This window comes from Hippopotamus amphibius, chromosome 11 (assembly GCF_030028045.1).
Source record: "Hippopotamus amphibius kiboko isolate mHipAmp2 chromosome 11, mHipAmp2.hap2, whole genome shotgun sequence".
In the NCBI taxonomy this organism is placed as follows: Eukaryota; Metazoa; Chordata; class Mammalia; order Artiodactyla; family Hippopotamidae; genus Hippopotamus; species Hippopotamus amphibius.
The window spans coordinates 41210011-41233148 of record NC_080196.1 but is presented as its reverse complement, the minus strand read 5'-3'; the positions used below and the strand labels follow the sequence as shown (position 1 = coordinate 41233148).

The following is a 23138-nucleotide window of genomic DNA, read 5'->3' as shown; positions in this document are numbered from 1 at the left end:
AAACAACACACGTCTGTTGAGGACACCATCCCCCACTCCCCCCTCTGTGGTCCTGGTCATGTGAACACAGGATGGCGCAAAGGGGAGAGGTTTTCCCAGGCAGACAGGAGCAAGTTGGAGTCCAGCTTCCCCCTGCTAGCAGCCATCCACTTGGGGAGCACTCACCTCCTTGAGGCTCTTTCCTTACGTGTGGAGTGAGGACTGGGCAGTGAGAACCAGTAGTAGCCACTGTCGACTGTAGGGATTTAACAGGGTGCCCCATCTTGGTACTGAAGTCACCTGGGGCAAGTCACTTCACTTAGAGAACTCAATGTAAGGCCCAGGCCAGTGCTAGCCACACTTCAGTGCTCAACTCATGGCAGGAGGGGTGGGAGAAAGGCTGCCATTGGCAAAGCTTTCATGAGACATTTGAATCCTATTTTTTTTTTTTTTGGCTTTTGTGCTGCAAGGCTTGCGGGATCTTAGTTCCTGACCTGGGATCCATCCCGGCCCTCAGCACTGAAAGCACTGAGTCCTAACCACTGGACCACTGGGGAATTCCCAAATCCTATCTATTTTGAGTGTGGGTAATGCTTGGGGCCCCCCAGCAGAGATGGGGTGGGGTGACGCACCAGGACCTGACCCACAAGGAATGCCCACCCGAAGCTGTCCCAACCCAGGGGTCTGGCACACAACTAGTCACACGACTAACCCACAAACAAATAACTTTAATTTTTTTTTTTTTTTTTTTTTTTAAGCAGGAGCCGGGCCTTGAGGGCCCCTGCCCCAGCCTTGTGCCACATTTATGATATAACCCATCACGGCTGGATTTAAAAAATACACAAAAAATATATAATATACATTATAAAACCTAGGTTGGGTTTGGAGGTGGCCTGAGCGATATGCAAACTGTGAGGACCTTCAGGAAGCTCGGGGGCAGCGAGGTGGGGGGAGGAAGGGGCACAGTACTTCATACGAAACTCATAAATACCCACAGGCAGCGGGAGGACAGGGCTGGCGGCGGAGGGGCCTGGGTGTTGGGAAGGGGCTGCCGGGGAAGAGTTAACCTTCAGTCCCAGAACTGGGTGTGGGGAGCTGGTGCTCCAGGCCAGAGAGACTGAGGTGGGAAGACAGAAGGGAAGGGTGCTTCCCCCTCCCCTCACCGAGGGCTCACCACCAGACGCAAGTCTTAGGCAAGAGAAAATGTCAAACTTTTCTGCTACCCCTTGTCCCCGGGCCAGTGGGCTGGGGCTCCATCCTCCTACCTGGCCCTCCAGACTGTTTCCGGGCCTGGGCTTGCCCCTGGGAGCCTTCGCCTACAGGGTGGCTGCTGGGCAGCTCGGGGCCGGATCTGGGCCAGGAAGCTCAGAGGGCTGCATGGGAGGCCCCGGAAGCCCGTGGCTGGACTGCAGGCTGGTCGGGCTCTGGGAGGAGGTGATCTGTTTGGGATTCCAACCCAGCCGGCCTGGCGCCTCAGTGCAGACCCTCTCTCCCGTCCCTGTGGCTGGCCCCCACTCCAGGGAGGTAGTATAAACCTGGGCTCTAGGGACAGGCAGCCCCGGGGGAGGACTCCAACTCTGCCCACCCCTCCCACGGGTCCCTCCACTGAGACACGGCCCCATGCTTGGCCTGCAGGCTCTTAGGATGGCATGAGGCCCTTGGGGGCCTGCACCAGGCCTGGCACACAGCAGGCGCACAGAAAGTGTGGGTCCCTCTCTCTTCTCAACTTGACCCCAACTCGACACTCCTCTTCCGGGGCCTCTGCACTCTGGCTGCCTCAGTCTCCGTTCTGCCCTCACCCACCCATGAGGGGCCAGTGGCCACGCATGCCTGAGCTTGAAGGTGTCCTCCCAGTCTTTCGAGGCTGGGCAGAGCTGGGGACGGTGGTCAGCATCCCGGCCAGGCTGCCCCACCGCTGAACCCTCCTCTCTTCTCCCTCAATTAAAGCGCAGAACAGTGGCAGGGAGTGTGTGCGGGGTAGGTGGAGAGGCCTCCTGGGTCCTGGGCCTGAGGCCTGGCAGGTGGATGAGTTCTCAATCCTGGACCCCCAGGCGTGCCAGGCAGGTGTGTGGAAAAGATGCTCGTCCCGGACTGTGGTGGTGGGGGTGCAGGGCGCCCTAGTCTTTGACGAGTTTGTAGACATGGTGCTGGGCCCCGTGCTCGCTGGTAGAGACTTCAAAGACGAAAGCAATGACGAGCAAGGTCTCCTGGGAGTCCCGGCTTGTGACTACCTGGGGGCCGGGTAGGAAGAGGCGGGAGGTCAGGCGGCACAGGGCCATGCGGCGTGCCGGCTGTGCAGACCCTTCTCCTTTCTGGGGCTCAGGCTCCTCCTCTGAGGAATGGGTCTGGCCACCCCTGCTTTGAGGCCCCTGTGCCTGGGGTGCTCCCGTGACACCCCGCCCTTCCCCTCTGCCTCCACACCTGCAAGATGGTGAAGTTCTCCAGGACACTGTTCATCATGTACTTCTCGGGCAGGTGCTTGAGCTTGTGGATGAAGTTGATCATGTACTCACACATGGGCGAGCGGTGGATGCGGTACACGAAGCGCCCGTTCTCCAGCCTGGCGTACTCGGTCTGCGGGAGCCAGGGGAAGGCGTCACTCAGCTGGCTCCCCCCCAGCCCCTGCCCCACCCCCCCCACCCCACCCCGGGCCCCCACTCACCTCTACCTTCTCCACCACCTGCTTGCCAAAGGAGCACACTTTGGTGGACACGCTGATGGTCATGCTATCGGCCGAGCTGTACTGGGAGCTGACCCCATAGAAGGCGCCCGGACCCTCCTGGATGGTGCTGTTGAGGTCAGCCTGGAGGAGGGGGCGGGGCAGTGTGAGGTGCCGCCCAAGGCTGAGGGAGGCATCCCACCTGAGGGCCCATCGCCTGCACGGAGCCCACAGGCCTGGGGAGAGGGGACGGGGCAGGGGTCGGGGGGCTGGGCCCTGGTGCACTGCACACCTGGGGGCGGGGCCGTGGGGAGCAGAGAGACCAGGGCAGCTCACCCAGAACTTGACGAGGAAAAAGGCGTTAGGGGGCCCCTTCTCGTAGAGCTCCTTCAGGCCACCCTTCTTCTCGGGGAACTTGTCGTAGATCTGGCGCACATCCACTGCCTCTAGGGGTGGGTCTGAGAAGGCGGGGTTCGTCTGGCCGATGTGCACAAACAGGTGTTTGCTGTACTGTGGGGAGGGCCCAGTACAGGGTCAGGAGAGCCTGCCAGCACACAAGCCTGGGGGTGGGGGGCAGGGGACCAGGGGAGGCTGCACGGGGACAGGTCTGCCCTGGGGCCTCCCAACCCTGTGACCCTGAGCTGTGGCCCTGGACCACACAGACCCTGCCCGCACCCCCACGTTACCGTGTCAGGGTCTCGCTGCACCTCCATGAAGGCGGAATATTCGAGGAGCCGCAGCCGGGAGGAGGCAATGGTGCGGTCCTGCCACACGGGCACAGAGGCAGCAGCTGAGGGGAGTGGGGCCAGGGGCTCGTAACCTGGGAGGACGAAACGGACCCTCGTCTGCATGGGCGGGTGTGCGGTCACACACAGAGCTGCCCCCACCTGCATAGAGCCTGTGTGCGAGTTGGAAAATGGCACCCCTTTTGTACAGGAACACGGGCTGGATTTTGACTCCCCTGCCAGGTGTCCTTGTGCAGTGCACAACCTGCACCACCATGTGTGGTGGCCCTAGTAGTGTACATCAGTGGAATTTCCCTTATGTCACTATTAACGTGCGTCCAAACAGAAAATACAGACAAGTAAAAAACATAAAAATAAAAACTACCCAGAATCCCGATACCTAGAGAACGTAAAACTCTGAAGATTTTGGTGTATTTCCCTTGGAGGAATTATATATACATACATATACCAATGTAACACCTTTGGTGGTGTGTACTTGTAGCAGGGTTCTGGAAGCAACATTGTAAGAGGTACATGGGCTATATCTGGCCTGTCCCAATCCCCTACAGATGCCACCCACTTCTCCCTCCCCTCACCCCCCACCCCACCACTGTCTGGCCCCAGCTCTTTTGAGCAGAAATGCAGGTGCAGAGGGAGGGAGAGGTGGTGGCGGCTGCCTCATGCAAGAAACTTACTGCTGAGCGTTGGCGGCAGGGGTGGCTGGACGGGGTAGGCTGGCTGTGCAAAGGGCTTGATGCTGCAGACAGGAGCACAGGCTGGTTAGAGGGTCACCCCCTTCCCCACCTTCCACCTGGCCCAGTCACCCGGGTCTTGTCTGGGAACCCAGTAGGGAGACACCGGGCCTTCCTGTGGAGGCCCAGAAATGCACGCTGACTAAAAAACAAGCTTTTTGTTTTCTTCACGTTTTACCTTTTATGAAGTCTGGCTGCATCTCACAACTGATGTGCACATTTAATGCAGCATTTCAAACCCCACCCTGCAGAGCTGTTCATTAAACTGAGGGCGTGTCTCAGGAAGAAAGTCATCTTAGAGTTGAAGGAGCTGAGAATACTTGTTGACTAAAAGGTTGACTCAGATTAACTGAGTGAAAAATAATTGTAAGATGGATGACAAGTGGTTGATGAATGAACAAACACATGAATGAACAGACAGATGTATTAGCTCTCTTAACTGGCACTCTCCAACCCTCTATTTTTAAAAAATTAATTTATTTAATTAATTTATTTATTTTATTGGCTGTGTTGGGTCTCTCTTTTTTTTTTTTGCTGTGAGCGGGCTTTCTTTTTAGTTGCGGTGAGTGGGGGCCACTCTTCGTTGTGGTGCACAGGCTCCTCATTGCCATGGCTTCTCTTGTTGCGGAGCACGGGCTCTAGGCGTGTGGGCTTCAGTAGCTGCAGCAGATGGGCTCAATAGTTGTGGCTCACGGGCTCTAAAGCGCAGGCTCAGTAGTTGTGGCGCATGGGCTTAGTTGCTCCGCGGCATGTGGGATCTTCCTGGAGCAGGGATTGAACCCGTGTCCCCTGCATTGGCAGGCGGATTCTCAACCACCGTGCCACCTAGGAAGCCCATCCAACCCTCTATTTTTGAATCAAGACTTTGCTCAGCTGTTGCTGGAACCCAGATGGGAGGGGACGTCCAGCGTGGCTGCCAGGGGAAAGAAGAGGGTGTGGGAAAGACATGCCACAATACTCACTCCTGAGAGGGTCCAGGCTGCTGTCCCAGGAGAGGGGGGCTGCTCCAGAACTGCAGAGATGGGACAAAACCCAGGGGCCCTCAGTATCCAGGACCCCTACCCCGGGCCACCCTAAAGGCACTCCCTCACCCCCCACCTCCCAGGACCCCTGTACCCGAGAAGAAGTGGAGAAGACGGCCTGGGGCAGAGGGGAGGGCGGGCTGAACTTGTTTTGTAGGACACTGGCGGAGACAATCTGGGCGGAGGACATGGACGCCATGCTCTGAAGGGCTTTGTCCTTGGAGACCTGGTCCTGAGGAGGGGAGGAGCCTTGTGAGGCCCGGGCCAGGCCAGAGACAGGACAGGGGCTTGCCTCCGGGGCCCCCTCCCAGGCCCTGTCTCCTAAGTGTATGCCACCTCCCTGATCAGTCCACACTAAGAAATTATTTTACTCCATAACCCGGTACGTGCCAAAATAGTTCCCCTTATTTTGTTTATTTTGTGTGTCACACACTCTCATATTTTCTATTTCATCAGTGGTTCTCAAAGTATGGTCCACGGACCAACAGCACCAGCATCACCTGGAAGCTTGTTAGAAATCAAATTCTCAGGCCCCAGCCCAGCCCTACTGAATCTGAAACTCTGAGGGTAAGGCCAAGAAATCTGGCTTCCTAAGCCCTCCAGGTGATTCTGACGCATGCTAAAGTTTGACAACCACTATAATCCACTTTTTACAAAACACTATTTGCAAGCCTACTGCATTGAGCGCACAGTCCATAATTTGAGAATCCTATGTTAGGTGCTCTCCCCTCCACTGCCCCCCACCCAGGGGAGGTGCAGTACTACTCACCAGGTTCATGGCCTGTGGAAGAGAAGGAGGATGGATTAGAAGAGACACAAAGGAGGAGTAGATGGGGTGGGGGGACATGTCATTTCACTGTCTCCTCTCAATGCCCACTTGGCTCTCAGTTCCTGAGGAGCCCAGGGAAGCTCAGAGGTAGCTGTGGACCCTGCCCCAGCCCCACTGCCACCCAGAGGGAGTGCATGCCAGCTGGGGGTGCCCTGGAAAAGGGAGGATGAGGGTGAAGGGTCTGGAGATCTAGATGATGGACCAAACTGGGGACCCTTGGGTCTGTCCACATCCACTGAAGCTGTGCTATAGGCGTGGGGGCTGGGGCGGGAGGCCCAGTCTGCTGGGCAGCTGTGAGCAGGGAGAAGAAGATGCAGTCTATACGGGCCTTGACCTGGGCCGGGGCCAGGAACCTGAAGCTCTGAGATCCTCAGCCACAGAGCAGCCGGGATTGAGCATCTAAGAGGAGGCATGGCCATGACTGCCAGTCCCCGACCAGTGTCTCCTCCCTGCCCACCTGAAGTCCCCATGCAATTAGCAAGCAGCAATCAGGAGGAAGGAGAAAAGGAAAATGGAGAAGAAGAGAGGTGGGCCTTAGTGGCCCCCAGGTGGTCTTCCTCTCCCTCACTGTAGGGCTGGCTGTCCCCTTGGGCTCCTGCTCAGTCACCAGGGACTGTGGCCCTGTGTAGCCTGAAGCGGCCATTGGGCTTCTTCTGCTGCTTGTCTTTCTGAGACCCTCCGTGCTGCCCCTAATAGCTCCTCAGCCCATTCCCTGCACTGGGTTGGGGTCAGAGAGCAGTATCAGGCCCGGGAAGGGCCAGGCCAACTGGCAGGGGACCCCATACCTTCAGCTTGGACTGAATCTCCCGAGATTTCCGCCTGGCTAGAACCTGCAAGTGGCTAGAGACCTGTAGAGAGAGAGAGAGAGAGAAAGAAAGAAAGAAAGAAAGAAAGAAAGAGAAAAAGAGCAGAAAGAACAGGAGAGGCAAGAACAGAGTTTCAGCCAGAAAAGAGGCACAGGGGGGCCAGAGAGCCAGCCAAGGCAGAGGCCTGAGCCGTGCAGAGAGAGTGGTGGAGGCGCCATGAGCGAGGGGCCGAGGAGGGGCTGGAGGCCCCAGTCAGGCGCCCAACGTACCTTGATGCCAACCTGGTACTCCCGCACCTTCTTCCGAGCTAGAACCTGTATGTGGCTGGACACCTAGGGGGCCGCCCCGCGCCCAGCCAGAGAGGAAAACACAGACAGTGAGGAGGCATAGCATGGGGTGGCCACGGGCAAGAAGCATCCCAGCCCTCATCTCTTGGAGCAAAAGTAAGTGGGGGCAACTGTGGGTCCCCTGTGGGCAGACACACCTTGGCCCTGCCAGTTCTGCTCTCTTTTGGCCCTGTCTTGATCAAGAGCCCACCATGGCTTTCAGGACCACAATGTACAGTTGTGCAGGTAGTTCACTGCATAAGAGCACCTGGCCCAGTGAGGGCTAAAATCCAGCCCAAGCTCTGCTGGCCAAGCCATGTGCCCTGGTGCAGAGCTGCATCCAAAGTGAAGGAAGAGACCCAGGAATCCAAAATGGTATCAGTCATACCACTGAAGGAAGAGAAGCTCCTGGATGTCAAAATAGGGGAGCTGCCAGGCTGGATACCAATGCAGGATTTCACCCCTAAAGGCACTGCTGCAGCACTTCAAAAAGGTTACTACCAGTACTGCAATAAGTATGTCAATGTGAAGAAAGGCAGCTTCGCTGGGCTGTCTATGGTGCTGGCAGCTTACGTGCTTTTCAACTACTGCTGTTCTTACAAGGAGTTCGAACACAAGTGGCCACGCAAGTACCACTGAAGAGGGCCTGGTGTGAAGGGCACACTCTGCATTCCTGACCTTTGCCCAGCAGCCCTGAATCCTTTCATATCCTAATTGAGAATTAATACCCAATAAAAGATGACTGATAAAAAACGGAGGAAGAGCATCTTTGTATTTTTCCCAAAAGCGGTGACTTTTTCTCACTGGCATCCTCAGAGGAGATATTTTCTCTTCTAATTGGCATCGCAGAGGCTAGCCGTGGCCATGATGCTCCTGCTGGCCACCATGTCATACGTCAAAGGCAAATCCCTTACGGAAGGTCTCCCCTGTACCACTGCCCAAGTCCTTCCGAGAACCCCACCAGCTTGCCAGCCTATGAAACCAGGCCTGGTCCAACTCCTGCTTTGTTCGTGCAGCTTCCTCCCCCAGCATGCCTTCCTTCCCCTTGGACTAATACACGGCAGTGTACACTATCTCTGTGTACACAGTATGTGATCTTAACTGCATTTCTTCTCCAGCTCCTCCTCCCTGGCAAACCTGAGCTGGTCACGGTCTGGATGTGTGTGCCCTGGGCTTGCACAACAGACCCTTGACGTTGTCAAGGATCTGACCCTGAGCCTCAGAGAACCTAAATGTCACTGTTTTCCCCATGCAACAAGCCGAGGGAACACATGGATCCTCTAAGTTGCTTCACACTTTCATTATCAGCGATTGCTGTTGGCTTTCTTTGCAAGTTGTTTTTATCTCCACAAAGAAACAGTTTCTTTTTAATCATGGGCTAAAAGTTACTATGTACATGTACGCCATGCTGGGCAGACCCTGTTGGGTTAGGACCCAGGTGGGTGCTTCTCAGGCCATCTCATGGCGCCCAGGATTCAGACCTACCTCCGGCAAGATTCCCAATCACTTCACGTCATGACAATAAGTGACGTTTACTGAGCACAGCTACTATTGTTCCCAGTACTTGACACGGACCAACTCATCTGACCTTTACAGCAATGCAAAGAAGTCGGCACTAATAGTATTCCCAATTTACAGAGGATGAAACCAAAGCAGAGAGGTTAAGCAAGGTCACTTATCCAAGGTCACACAGCTGAACTCAGGTGGCCTGACTCCAGAGCCCACTTGGCTACCACCAACAGACCCTTAGCCCAGAGGACTATCTCCAAATGGTCAACTCTGTGACAGCTGAAAGTCACATGGGACTTAATCCTGATGTAATATTTAGCTGTGTTTTTAGTATGGTGGCATTGTATTTGCTATTAATTGTTGTATGTAGCTGTAAAAAAAAATGAAAACTGTGTTTTTTTCAACCGCAAGTAAAATGAAAACCACCAAAAAAAAACCTTGCCTGTCAGCTGGTTGCTCTTTGCAACACCTAAAGACATGCCCTGTTCTCACAGCCATAGGAAGGAACCGGCTTTAAGGAGATATTAGACATCAGAGTGCTGGTAAAGAATAACTTAGAGGAGTGCTACCTTTGCAAAATGATGAAGGCCAGAGGGTTTCAAAATCCTGAGCTTGTTGACAGCTTGTTTGTAAAATGTCTCCGTACAGCCAGCCTTCTCGGGATACCTGGCCAGGAGCAGGTATGATGCTGGACCCAGAATTAAGAGGCTCTGCTACCCTCCCTGAGCCTCACTTAAAGATCCCTGGGCCCCTTCCCACTCTGACAAACAGGTTCCTATGAACATGTCTTTTGGGTGAAGCAGGACACGCAGGGACAGTGCCCTCCTCCTGTGCCTGGGATGGCTTTCTGTTTATAACAACAGTAATAATAATAGCAACAGCGGCGGCAAATTCTTATACAAATACACTCTGTTCTACATATCAGCTACTGAATGGCTGAGGAACAGAGGCTGCGAGGTGAAGCACCCCCCCCCACCACAGGTAGAAGCAGGTATTTGAACCTGGGGGCTGATCAGCCAGTATTCTTCCTGTGGCCCCAGGCTCCAGGGAATGGGGCCCTTGTCTGTCCGGTTCCTTGCCAGATCCCTAGTGCTGAGAACACAGTAAGTAGCTCAATGATTTGCTGAATGAATACATGCTGTACAACCTGAGCTAGACCAGGGAGAGTGGTTAATACTGGCCTGAACAATGAGGGAGCGTTTCGGCTTCCGCACCAGGTGGATGGACCCAGAACCTTCCTTTGAGACAGTGGAGATCTAGGGGGTGGGTGCAAGGCCCAAATTCCATCCCAGACAGGGAAGTTTGCGGGGCTGAGGGCCAGCGTTGGCCTCGGTTCTCCAGGTCCCTGCCTCCAGTCTGCCTCTCTCCCGCCACCCAAACACCTCTGTCCCCACCACCACTGCCCTCACCACTGCCACTGCCCAGGCCGCCGCTGCTGACCTAGGTCCCTCCTTGGTGCTCTGGTGCCAAGATGCCGTGACCACTGCCACACACCACTCCCCGATCTATTCCCTGCCATGGCCCCCTGCTGCCGCCAAGGAAACCTGTCCCTTGGGCCTCCAGCCAAATCTCTCACCGCCCTTGGCTTTCCCCACCCCTCCCCCCACAGGCCACACTGCTAACTGAAGGCCCTTTCCTGCCCAGTGGGTTGACTCTTGGATCCACCACCTACCCGCCAAGTGACCTTAGGAAGTTACTTAACGTCCCTGTGCCTCGGTTTCCTCACCTGGAAAATGGAGATAATGACTGTACCTACGGCATAAGGTTGCTATGAGGACTGAATAAATTAATACAAAGTCAGCTCTGAACGGGTTTACAATTACTATTTGGATAGTCAACTTCCTCAGCCTGGAAGAATCCTCTCCCTTTTTCCTGCCTGGTTAAATCCTCTTCCTTCCTAAAAATGCATCTTGAGTGCCACCTACTCCAAGAAGCCTTCCCAGCCCTCCCTTCCCCTGCCTGGTCCAGGTTAGAAGCTTGTGTGACAGCACACGCTCCGATCTCAGCCATACTGCCCTACTCTGCCCTCATTTGTCCAACCGTCTGTCTCCCTCACTGGTCAGCGAGCCACTCAGGGCAGTGACATGCAGCTGCCACAGTTGCCCCCTGAGGCGTATCTGTGGTCGCTGAACCAAAGGTCTGGCGGGGGTGGGGGTGGGGTGGGGGGGATGGTCAGAAAGGACAGTGGGGACTTCTCTGGCGGTCCAGAAGTTAAGACGCCTCACTCCCAACGCAGGTGGCATGAGTTCCATCCCCGGTCAGGGAACTAGGGGAGTAGGCTGTGCGAGGGGGCGGCCCTGAGCAGGTGCGCAGGGCGATGGGCTAGCTGGGCCAGGAAGGGGCCGAAGGAGGCAGGGGGGAGAGTGTGTGGGCCGGGGAGTGGCAGCATAAATCATCTCTTACCTGCTTTCTCGTTCGAGTCTTCCCCGTCCGCAACTTAATATACCGTGCGATCAACTCATTTCGACCTAGATTGGCGTGAGAGAAAAAAATGGGGAGTGGGCAAAGAAGGGACCCGGTGGCTGGAGGCCTCCCCACACCAGCTGGAAACCACACCAGGCCCCTCCCCCACACGCGGCTCTTCAGTGCCCTCCCCACTCTCTTCACTCCACCCCCCCTTAGGGGTACACGCAAGATGGGCACAGGGGGTGGGGAAGTCCCAGAGCTTCCCCACGGCCTCCAGGACCTGGGGGGCTGCTGTTGGGGGAGGGGCAGCAGCGCAGGAGGCGGAACCACGTCAGGCGGCCTGACAGGTTTCCCTTCGAGACAGACAGGGGCAGGTGTGGCCGAAGGGCAGCAGGACCGCTGGGCCCCTCACTCCCAGCCCCCAGCAGGGCTTCCTTTCTCCTCGTGCTGTCATCAGTTCCCAAGCTCGCGAGGGTAAGGGTTCATGTGTGTGTGCGTGTGCGCCAGGCCTGCCCCAGGAAGGAGGTGTCTGGGCACACATCCCTGTGTGTGTCTGTGAGAACTCTCGCCTGGGTTCCTGTCCTGGCTGCCCTGGCCACTAGGAGACCCTGGACACGTCCCTGCCCTTCTCCGGTGAAACAGGCCAGGAGGGACAGCATGGTCTCTAACACGCCTCCTACACTGACAGCCTCGGTCAAGATGTGTCACTGCATGTGTCACTGTGTCCTTGAGCCTGTCGCCCCCATGTCACGGGGTACCGGTGACTGGTGACTGTCCCTCCCTGTGCGAGAGAGCTCAGCCCGTCAGCCTTGGGGCGGAGGGCTCTTCTCAGCACCACGGACCCTCTGGGGGCCCAGAGGCTGGCCAGCGTCCACGGGCCTCGGCCCTGTGACGGGGGCTGCTCGGGACACACGGTGAAGCCTATGTCAGCATCCCCAGGGCATCTACCTCTTACCCCCAAGTGGAGGCCTTCTGCCCCCCAACCCCATAGCCTCCCCAGAAGGACCACATTCTCCAAATTCCTCGTCCATGACAGAACCAGCCCCACCGCTCCTCCCTTCCTGCCTGCCCCTCTCCACCCCACTCCCTCCGCCCTGTCTAAAAATACCCTGTGGGGCTGCCCCAGCCATCGGGGAGGTAGCGGCGGGGGCAGGCGGCCCCCGCTCTATGGAAGGCGTCCTGGACCATCTGCCGCCCCCAGGAGCGGGGCGCTAGGGCTGGGGGTGGGCGTGGCACAGTGGTGGCGGCAAGGGACGCGGGGCAGCCCAGCTGTCCCCTTCCTGCCCCCGCCACGGTACTGGACACCGGGAGGGGACAGGCCGAGGGCCCGCCTCGCTCAGCCAGAGGCCATCAGGGAGGCTCAGAGGGAGCGGGCAAGACGCCAGGCCCAGAAGGGTGGCGTTATCCCAAAAATGCAGCCCTGGGAGAGCCCTCTCAGGGCTGGGCCGCGGGGACACTCCCTGCTGGAGGCAGGAGGTGGACAAGGTGGCGAAGCGAGGGGCCAGGAGAGCGGAAGGCGTGGGAGGGGGTGTGAGGAGTGAGGGCGTCTCCGGCCTTCTTCCCCCTGCAGCCCCTCCCCGCCCCCCCCACACGCCGGAGGGAACTCGCCAGTGGGAAGCCCTGCTCTGTGCTGGGACTCCCACCCCAGGTCTCACCCCTTGGGCTCCCGTACATCCTCCCAGGGGAGGGACCCTCTCCCGGGCCCAGCCTGGAACACACTGAACTGACCCTGACCCAGTTTCCTGGGCCCACTGAGTCACCCCGAAACCTCCAGGCCGGCAGGGACGCGGAGAGGACGGGCAGCCGGGGGTGGCGCGTGTGGGCCGCGCTCCGGCGGAGGGGGCCAGCCTGGCCTGTTTATGGGGAGGATCCAGACACACAGGCTTGCGCGCCCAGACTCGCCCGCCCGCGGATGGCGGATGGCGGCCTCACAGGACTTCGCCAAACCGGTCGGGTGAGGGGGCAGAGAGCAGGGGGAGGGGCGGGGAGGGCCCGGCCGCCTCCCCAAGTCCAGTCCAGGGTCCCTGTGCCTCCCCACACGCACCGTACATCTTGCCCTCGTCCGACAGGATGATCTTGCGGCGGCCGCAGGGCGGGTAGATGGCCAGGGCCTCCTGGAAGCTCTGTTCGATGTCCGGGCTCCACACGCCCTCTGCGTCGTTGTCCAGCCCCTTGTCCAGGCCCTCGGGCCCATCCTCCCGGGCCTCCCCGGGGCTGCTGCTGGCATTCCAGCTGTTGGACGCTATTGTGCTGGTTGCACTGGGCTCTGGGCCTGAGCCCACTGGGCAGCCTGAGCCTGGCGGGGGCAGACGAAGAGGGGTTAGGGCAGGGGCCTCCCAGACCACAGCAATCTCCCGCCCGGGGGTAGGTGCTCCAGGGTGGGGCGGAGTCAACCAGAGGTCATGTTTTGTCAGCACTGTGTGACCTTGGATGAGCTACTTCACCTCTCTGAGCCTCAGTCTTATAAAATGAAGGGTCTCCTTGAGGTTCTGGGGGTTAAAATGAAATGAGATCAACGGGCCAACCATGATGCCCAGCTCTGAACACTCACGATGCCGTACTGGCGGTGACCAACAGCAGCAACAATGCTTATGCCTACACAGCACTTCTGTAGGGAAAAAGTACTTCATATTCACTCTTTCCTCAAAAGTAAGGCAGGAAGGGCAGGGAGGGATGCCCATTATTCAGATGAGGAAAATAGGCTCACAAGGCCATGCATGCAGCTGCCAAAGGCGCCGCGATGGGCAGAGAGGAGGAGCACGAGCGCCGGGCCCCCGCGCCTCTGTGGCTCTCAGAGGGACTCCTTGACTCTCCCTCTGCCGGCTCCTCCTCCTTGTCATCGGGATCCCTGACCAGGGGCCTCCACCCCTCATTCTACCCCCAGCATCAGTGCAACCCTGCCAAGGACCCACCGCGGGATGAGGAGGGTCCAAGACCCAGGAAGGGTGCGGTCTTGCCTTCCCCAAAAGATAACTCACGAGCACCCTGCCAAGGAAGCTAAACGCTGGGCAGGAGCTGCCCCAGGAATGAGACGGAGCGACGCTGGCCGGTAAGGGAGCAGCTGAGAAGGTGCCGGGCCGACAGCCTTGCTCAACCCCACCCGCTCCTCCATCCCACTTCCTGTTCCCGCACCTCCCGGCTCCACAGCAGCCCATAAACCACCCACACGCCGGCCCCTGCCCTGGCCCACATTGCAGAAGGGCCAGGACTCTGTAAACTCTGAGTTCCCTGCACACGCCAGCTGGGTTATTAAAGTAGACCACACCCAGACAGTCCCCCAACACACACAGCCCTAAGGCTCCCCCTGACCAGCCCCCTTCAACCTCAGAACCACATGTCCAAGGTGTATCAGGGTCCTGGGAGCCACAGGGCCCCAGATGGCTAGATCCTGGGACTTTGCTCTGGGCTGTAAGGAAAGCGGGGAGCAGGGTGGAGAGTGGGAGACCCCCTCAAAAGCTGGGGAAGAGGCTTCTTTTCCCTCAAATAAGAATTCCAGGTCCTGCCAAATGGGTGGGGATCCTCCCTGTGGGGGCCACCTATTTGCTTTGGAAGGCATGAAGGCGGTTGCTAGTAGCCTGGGACGGGGAGGGCCTGGGCGGCCTGACTGTCAGATGGGTAGAGTTTACACTTAACATTACTATGAATGACAGCACCTGCATATGGCAGGCACTAGGCTGGGACTTTACATACATTGACTCATTTAATCCTCATAATCACCTATGAGGTAGATACTATTATCATCTCCACTTTACAGATGAGGAAACCAAGGAACAGACAGGTTAAGCAATTTGCCCAAGGACACACAGCTAGTAAGTGCTAGAGCTGGATTCTGAACCCAGGCAACCTAGCTTCAGTCTCTTAACCAAGGTGAGAAGCCCCACCATCCGCAGAGGGAAAGAAGGCCCAGCTGTCATGGCAACCACCCTAAGTCTGCCTAGTGGGGTCCAGACCACAGGGTCCCCCTGAGCCCAGGTGGCTGGAGCAACTTCAAGGACCCCCAGACCACTGTAACCCTTCCTTGTGAGGCCTCCAAAAACACTGCATCAGAGGGCAGCCAGGGAGAGAGGAAGCCACGCTCCTAATGAGTCAGAGGGGCCACACTCCTCTTCGCACCCCAGGAAGCTGTATCCCCACCCCATCCCTTCCTCAGCCCCTTGAGGCCACGTTCTTTTAATAAAAGTTGGGGGGGGGATGCTGGGGGACACAGTGGCTCACATATTGAGGAAGCTGGGATGCAAGGCCCGCCACCCCACCCCTCAAAGAGGGATTACAATAAGCTAAGACCCCTCCCAGCAGAGTCCTCAACCCATTTCCCCCCAAATCTTTTCCTGAGGCCTCCCTCAGAGCAGCAGGGGCCTGGCGCGTGGGGGGCCCTGGCAGCCCCAGGCTTTTCAAAGCAGCTTTCCTGCCTCCCCCAAGGCTCTGCTGGCCTCCCCTCATCCAGGCAGTGGCCCCCCCCCTTCTCGGGGTGATGTCAGCCCCGCCCCGCCCCCCGCAGGAGCACTGTGGCCAAATATGGCGAACACAGCAGTGCTTGGGAGCGGGGACAGACTGGGGGGGCGGGGCGGCGGCCCCTGGCTGGGACTGCTGGCAGCTGGGGAGGGGGAGGGGAGCTCAGGGGGCGCCGCAAGGACAAGTCAAGGAGAGAAGCAGGACCACCATCCCTTCTGCCGGCTAACAGGCACATGCAAGACTCACTTTCCAGGAACACCCCTGTGGGCAGAGGCACCAACACAGGGGCCCCACAGGTGACCCCTACCCCACATAGCCATGCACGGGAGCACGGCAGCGCAGGTATGCTGTGCGGGTGCCCAGGCTCACACCCCAGTGAGAATATTTGTATCCTCAGACCGAGGCACACCCATGGGCCACGGCAGGCGGGCGGCTGTGCCCAGCCAGGGGCTGAACTGGGGTCTCCGTCCTACTGCATCTCTCAGGAGCGGGTCAGGGTTAAGGAATCTGGACCCGCTGCTCTGGCCTTCCCAGAGTTACTGCTGTGGGATGAGAGAGAGTGGGCCACCTTCCTCTGCTTAGACCCCACACCACTGGGACCCAGCCTGGGGGGAGGGAGGAGGCTACAGGCTCCTCAGACAGCTGCAGGGCTGGACTGAGGCCAAGGTGGGGCTCAGACGTGGTAGAGGGGGCTCCTTGGGGTCAGAGGGCAGGCCCCCCGGGATGGCAGCCCCAGCCTAGTGTAGGGCCTTATCTGCCCTTTACAGAGAGGGGTTGAGAGGGGTGGCAGCCCCCCAGCTGCTTGCTGGCCCAGGTGTCTAGAACCTCCGTGTTGCTGTTGCTGGGCTGTGCCACCAGAGGGGTGGGAGAAGGGGGAGAAAGACCCAAGTGAGGGGCAAAGAGGGTGGCGCTTGAGACAGACAGAAGGGGAAGGGAGACACCGGGTAGGAGAGATTCTGGGGGCGGGTGAAGAGAGCAGGAGACAGACAGACAAGAAAATAGACAAAAGAGGACAGTTACAGAGCAAGAGACCAAAAAAAGAGACCTAGAGAGGGAATCTTGGAGTGAGACTCAAGGGGAAGAGACAGAGTCAGAGATCCAGAGAGAAACAGACAGACGGAACAGGTAGCCCACTGGAGAGATCGGGATCCACAGACACTGGGGGGAGGGGAGAGGGAGGGAGGGAGAGGGACGGTGGCCAACAGAGACAGAAAGACAGAGACCAGGATGGAGGGGATGCAGACACACAGCTGAAGGGGGTAAATCACTAACTCAGACACAGTCAGCCAGTGAGGGAGGGGAAAACCAGGAGAGGGGGGAGAGGGAGAGGGAGGGAGCGCACACGCCAAGGACAGAAAGACCCAGAGGCTGGAGCAGACCTAGCGGGAAGGAGTGACCAGAGGAGCGACTGCTGGGGGCTGGAGTCGGTCACGTCCAGGACATCCCCACTCTACCGCATCCGCTTGTCTCGGGAGAGCTTCCCGTCTCCCTGCTACGGCACAGCCCACAGACCTGCTGTGGTCTTACTCTGCCTTTACCCGCAATCTGACCAGCCACACCCGCTACCCCTCTCCCACGGCCTTCTGAGGTCAGAAGGTGCCTCTGGGTGGTGACCAGGTGGGAGATAGGAGGCTGGGTGAGCAGGCTTCAGGGCCCTGAGGGAGATAAGGGGCACCTTGTTGCCCACTCCTCACCCCGGGGCCAGACCTGCTGGAGTAACTGGCTGGACAGCTCCAGGGGTGGAGGCCAGCCGGGGGCTGCTGCAGAGGCCCGAGGTCCTCATCCCCAGGGCCCCACAGCCTTCAGACCACCCAGCCCTTTACCGTCTTTCAAGTAGGGGGAGGGACAAGCTTGAAGCTTGGGCTCCCCCAGAGCTTCGGCCTGGTGGGGGATGAAACAAGGCAAGTCCAGGCAGGCGTCTGCAACAACTCCCCCTCCCCCCGGCACCAGCCCCAATGAAAGGTCGAACTGAGCCGGGTGACCATAGTGGGTCTAGCCGGTAGCAGCTGTCTGCTCTTGCAGGACTTCAGCCCCCAAAGTGCTCTCACTTTGAGTGATGTTCTCACTCAAAGTGTGGGAAGATTAGTGAAATCAGCAGTTTTATCCCTAATGCCCTGCCCCCAAACCTGGGTTGGGCTGACCAGCCAGGGGCTTGAGGATGGGGCAGGCAGCAGATGAAGGCTAAGGGAGCCTCCCCGCCCCCTCTGCCTCTCCCTCCCTCCTCCCCACCCACCCCCACAGCGGGCCAGCTGTTCTCCAGCTGCCAGAGGCTCCCACCCTAGAAGTGGCCATGCTCTGGTTGGGACGGCAGGGAGAGCAGGGTGGGCGGGAGGGGGCTGGTGTCTGCCTCCCCCACCTCCAGCTCAAGGACCCCTGAGGGACCCTGCCAAGTGACCACACCCTGCCAGGCTGGGGAGGGAGATTTTTACAGGAGGAAGCAATTTAAGGAGCCCACTGGGGTGGGGGTGGGGGGCTCCCCGCCCCTCCCCAGCTTATTAATGTGCTTGCAATTTGGGAATCCAGTCTCCGCCCCACCCACCCCCTCTCCTAGGGCATGGGCTTCTCAGGGAGCGGGAGGGGCGGGGTCGCCCCCCAGGCGTCCCTCTTCAAGGCTCATCCTCACAGTCACCCTCCCCCTCACTTCCAGCAGTGTAGGAGGGAGGGAGGGTGGGAGGGAAAAGACTCTGAGTCCTCAAACCTCCTGCAGAGAGAAGGGGCCCACTTCCCAGACCTCCCTTCACCCCCACTCTGAGACTCTGTCCTGTCTCCACAACTTGTCCCACTCCAGGAGGCCCAGGGATCCAGGCTGCAGGGGGCGGGGATGCAGACAAGGGGTGCAACTAGGATTCACAGTCCTCAGGGAACGCGTCAGAGGGCCCCTTGGACCCACTGAGCTGCGCGGATCCTTCAGTCAGTTGCCCCCTCAGGAAAGTCACGTCAATGTCGTCTATAAACACACAGGCTTTCCCTGGGTCCCTCCTTTCTCTCAAACACACAGTCCTCTTCACAGCCACTGTCCTGCACATTCACTGTTAGCTGCATCTCTCTTATTTATTTAAAAAATTTTTTTATTGTGGTAAAATATACGTAACAAAAAAATGTACCATTTTAATCATTTTTAAAGGCACACTTCAGAGCCATTAAGTACACTTGTTTTTTCTTTTTTCTTTCCTTTTTTGTTTTTGCTGTACTGTGCGGCATGTGGGATCTTAGTTCCCCAACCAGGGATAGAACCTGCACCCACTGCACTGGAAGTGCAGAGTCTTAACCACTGGACCACCAGGGGAGTCCCATTCTTTCTTGGTTTTTAACAGTTTTCTTTTTGTGGTGCTCCACATAGACGCCACAGGCATTGGGGTCACAGGCCCCCAAAATTCATCATACACGGTATCCCACGCCATATATGCCACGGTCCTGAAGGACATCACCACCACTGCCCCACAGTCCCAAACCGTCTCAGATGTGACCACCCGCAGTCAGTCTCAGTCACACCCCACCAGCAGTGCTGTCCCTCCATTCGTGGAATTTCTTTCTCTCTCGTGCTCAGTATCACCCACACGCCTGATTTCACACTCAGCTGTCGCCACAGCTTCTCAGCACACGCATGCTGCCGTGGATATACTTCACCGCTTCTCCCTTACACACACGCACACACCATGCTGTCACAACTTTTCTCATATGTGGTGTCGTACATAGTCACACACAGACCATTGGGGTTTCTACAAACCTGAGGTCATCTCATTTGCTGTTCACAATGCGTCATATGTAGGCATGCCACAGCAACACACGTCACACAGAGTGTCACTCATTCTGCTTCTGACACACACAGCATCACACAATCGCCGTGTCCCTCACACATGTGGAGCAGTGGAATCCCACCCAGACACGGGTGTGAGCTCACACCACTGGTCAAGCAGACAGTTTCTTTCATAAACACACCCCGTGTGATGGTCCCTCACACACAGAGAGGTCCCCCATACAGCCTCACACTCACACACACACACACACACAGCGTCAATCACACACTAAGAACGTCATTCATAGTTTCTCGCGTGTACCTGCAGTGTCGCTCACACACTGGGAATATCATAGCTTCTCTCACCCATGAATGTTACAAAATCACAATGTGACACACAGTTGCTCTCACGTGCAATCACACACACCAGTCGGTTCCACCCAGTTCCCCTCATGTCACCCACCACACACCCCGCCACAGTGTCACCCACACAGAGTGTCAGAGTGTCCCACTTGGCTTCTCTCTCACACACATCCAGTGGTACGCACAGTTGCACTCTCATTTCCCTCCATCACTTCCTGTCCCGTCGGGCCTGGCCGGGAGTACAGGAAGCAATCAGCACTCTAGGAAACCTCAGGGGCCGAGGCTTTGGGACAGGATTCTCTGGCCCCTGCCCCCAGCCTCCTGGGGGACCCTGCCCTCTCCCCTCCAGTGTCCTCCCTGGAGGGGCAGTGCCTCTCCTGCAGACCACCCTAGGCTGGCACAACGCCAGGGGGGTGGGGAGGACAGGGCCGAGTGTGAGCGGCCAGCCTCCACCCCAGCTCCCGCCATGGCCCCTGGGTGGCCCCGGAGGTCTACAGAGACCTGGATCCCCAAGGCTGCCCCTCGGACCCCACAGCTCCTGAAGCCCCATGTGGGAAGCTGAGACTGCGACCTCCTGGCCACCTCCATAGAAAGTGCAGCATCGCGAGCCCTCTTGGTCCCCCAGCTCCCTGGGGCCTGGCACCACCAGCTCCTTCCCCCACTGTCCTCCCTGGCAGCCGGCCCCTAGGCTCCTCTCCCTTCCTGAGCGAGGCGGTGGGCAGGACTGGGAGCTTTCATTCCCTTCCAACTTCCACCCTGAGCCCCTAGAAGGGTCTGGGAGAGCGGTTGGCCATCCAGATGGCCTCTGAACACCATCTACCCCACCCAGCCTTGCCAGACCCCCACCACCACTTCCCAGGACAGCTCCCGCAACTCTACCCTGTCCCCCGACACCTGCTGCCTGTAACCTTTTCAGCCACTCTCACCTGGCTTAGCTGCCCTCAGTCACCCCTGGTTAGCCCTCACCTTCTTCTTAGACCACTGGGTCACCCACTCACCTTTCGAGGCCCCATCAGGTTCAGGTTCCATGATGGAGAAGGAAGGCTGACTGACTAGGAGACAGAGATTCCAAGAGAAGCTCAGAGAAAAGGGACGTGAGAAGTCACTGATTCCAAGCAGGGAAACTGAGGCCTACCAGGATGACACAACAGGTTAAAGGCCTAGCTGGGGCTAGATCTCTTAATGTCTTGACCTCCTCTGTTTGAGATGTCTCCTTCTCGTTTTAGTATTTCCCCAACTGTCAGAATGTACCAAGGTCTGAAAACCTGAGGTTGAGGGTGGGAGCAGGGCCCAGGGGACACACACACACACACAGCTCTGTCCTGTCAATCCTGGGGGGTAGGGTGGGGGAGGGCCCACAAGGTTGAGACTCCCAATGGATCCCAGCCTCTCTCTGAAGAGAGGGCATTCAGGGCCCCCGAAGTCACCCTCACTGTATAGCCTAGTCCTAGAAAATACCTCTGTTTATCACCTGCTCACAGGGTGAGCAGGGTTCCAGAAAGACCACAGAACCACGTGCTGTGGTGGTACCGCTGGGGAAAGGAGCTACAAGAATGTGGAAGGGAAGAATACCTAATTCCCCCAAATCTCTAACTTTTGGCAACTTTAGATTTCCCTCCTTGCTCCAGGCTGCCCCCAACATTCTGGCCGAAGAGGCATCCTGGCCCCCTGCACTGGGGTGGAACATGTGGACACAGAATCAGACTGCAGGAGGCCGGATATGCAGAGCCAACGCCGTGGGCACCAGCCCCTCCAAGCTGTGTCCAGCCCCCACCCCCACCCCCCGCTCTCCTGGACTACAAGTCCAGGCCTGACCTGGTTCTGCCTCTACCTGGAGAGAGAAAAGACACAGAGGGAGGTGCCCCCTGAGAAGCCCTACCCCAAGGCCCCATTCCCCCTTGTTCAGAAGAACCTCTCAGCCCTGGATCAGGGCCCCTCTCCTGGAAAGGTGACACAGTGGGGTCTCAATGACACTGCCCCGGGGCCTGGCTAGGCTGGAAACCAGGCGCAGACAGGCACTCCCAGCCTTCCTTCCCTAGGCAGGAGTAAAGGACAAGATGGACAATGGTGGGGGTGGTGTCGGGGGGTTAGGGTTAGAGAAGACAAGCTGCCTTCGAACCTTCCGAAGTCTAAACAAGGGCTCTTGAGGAAGCATGGCGAAGAGAAGGCCCCAAATCCAGCCCCCCTTGGAACCAGGCTCACAGAGCTCAGGGCTGGAACTCCGAAACCTCCACCCCGACACAGGCGGCAGAACTGGAGGGAACTTAAGCCCCTGACCCTTCGGGGGGCACATGCCCGGGGCGCGCAGCTTTGCTGCCAGACACCCTCCACAATCCGGCGCGGCGGCGGGCACCGCGCGCAGGAGCCGGCCTGGGCGCCGGGAGGCCGGCCCGAGGCCTGCGTGGAGCTGGGGCCGGGCGGGCTCGGAGAGAGCGCGAGCCGGGAGTCCAAAGGGCGGCGGGGCCCGGGCCTGGGCGCTCCGGGTACGAGCTCCCCGGTGGCAGGCCCTCCAAGCCGTGCGGGCCCCCAGACCCCGACCTCGACACCCCAAACGCGTACGTTGGGACAGACGACGGCAACCGGAGCCGAGCTCCCGGCTCCCCGACCTCCCCCGAACAACTCCTCCGGGTCGCGGGGGGGCTGGTGGGGGGAGTGGGGGTGGGCGGGGCTTCCCGGAGAGCTTCCCCCCCTTCCCTCTAAACTTCCCGGCACCCAGATCCGGGGCTCCGGCTCAGGCTGGACAATAGCTCCGGGAACCAGCCCCCCTCGAGTGCCCCCCCCCCCCCAAGCCCGAACCAACCAACCAAACCACCTCTCCCAGCAGGGCCTCCTCCCTGCGTCCGCCCGGCTTACCTGGTCCGATCTCGCGGGGGCGCTCCGGCCGGGCGGCTACGCCGGGCCCGAGGGAGTGAAGAGGGGGGCCGGGGAAGGGGGGGGTCGTGGGGAGGGGGCTGACCGGAATGTGCGGAATGAGCCGGGCTGGAGCGGGAGGCGCCGGGCGCGGAGGAGGGAGCGAGCGGGACGGAAAGTTTGTGTTGAGGAGCCGGGGCTGGGGGTGGGGGCTGCGGGGAAGGAGGGGGCGGGGCGCGCAGGGGGGCGGGCACCGGCCGGGGAGGGGCGGGGCCGCGCGGGGCCGCCCCCAACCGGCGCTTGGGCTGCCCACCCGGAGGCTGCGGGACCCCGGGCGGCCCCCGGCCGCTCCGCAACCGGGCGCGCCGCTCCTCGCCCGCCGGAGAGGAGCTCTCAACCTCCCTTGCACGCCGGGCCCTACCCCACGTCCCCAGTCCCCCGCCGTAATTTGGGGCTCCGGCCTGGGCGGGACCGGGGGCGGAGCTCCCACCTCCGGGGCAGGACTCCCGTCGGTGCCGGGGCCCGGGTGCCGCGTCACTAGGAGCCCGGCGGAGCCGGGGCGCACGGGCCTCGGGACTCCCTAGCCCCCACCCGAGTCCCGAGCGGCCGAGGCGGAGCACCCTCTCCCGCCCAAGGGCCCGCCCCCCTCACTCGCGGGGCCCCAGACCCGGCCCCGCCCCGGAGCCCGCGCCCGCCCTGCCCGAACCCGGTTTGTCTGGTTCTC

General features: G+C 59.0%; 2 protein-coding genes across 7 annotated transcripts; one reads left to right on the top strand and one right to left on the bottom strand.

The window, feature by feature from the left end:
• Positions 1–693: 693 nt before the first annotated feature.
• TEAD3 (TEA domain transcription factor 3) lies at positions 694–22971 on the bottom strand. Of its 6 annotated transcripts, XM_057698485.1 has the most exons (14): positions 22418–22554; positions 20563–20695; positions 13058–13309; positions 11011–11075; positions 7042–7104; positions 5907–5918; positions 5232–5369; positions 5078–5127; positions 4059–4120; positions 3325–3458; positions 2975–3148; positions 2642–2782; positions 2401–2553; positions 694–2210 (listed from the first exon to the last, which is right to left on the bottom strand). In XM_057698485.1, the coding sequence occupies exons 2-14, from the start codon at positions 20591–20593 to the stop codon at positions 2097–2099; spliced, it is 1389 nt and encodes a 462-aa protein (XP_057554468.1). In that variant the 5' UTR covers positions 20594–20695; positions 22418–22554; the 3' UTR covers positions 694–2096. The 6 variants fall into 6 exon arrangements, with proteins under 6 accessions (XP_057554468.1, XP_057554469.1, XP_057554470.1 ...); XM_057698486.1 differs by lacking the exon at positions 20563–20695 and having other exon boundaries at positions 22418–22971; XM_057698487.1 differs by lacking the exons at positions 20563–20695; positions 22418–22554 and adding an exon at positions 13926–15885.
• LOC130831039 (ATP synthase subunit f, mitochondrial-like) lies at positions 7471–7737 on the top strand. The gene has a single exon (XM_057698491.1). It carries the CDS (start codon positions 7471–7473, stop codon positions 7735–7737), a length of 267 nt encoding a protein of 88 aa, XP_057554474.1.
• Positions 22972–23138: the final 167 nt, after the last annotated feature.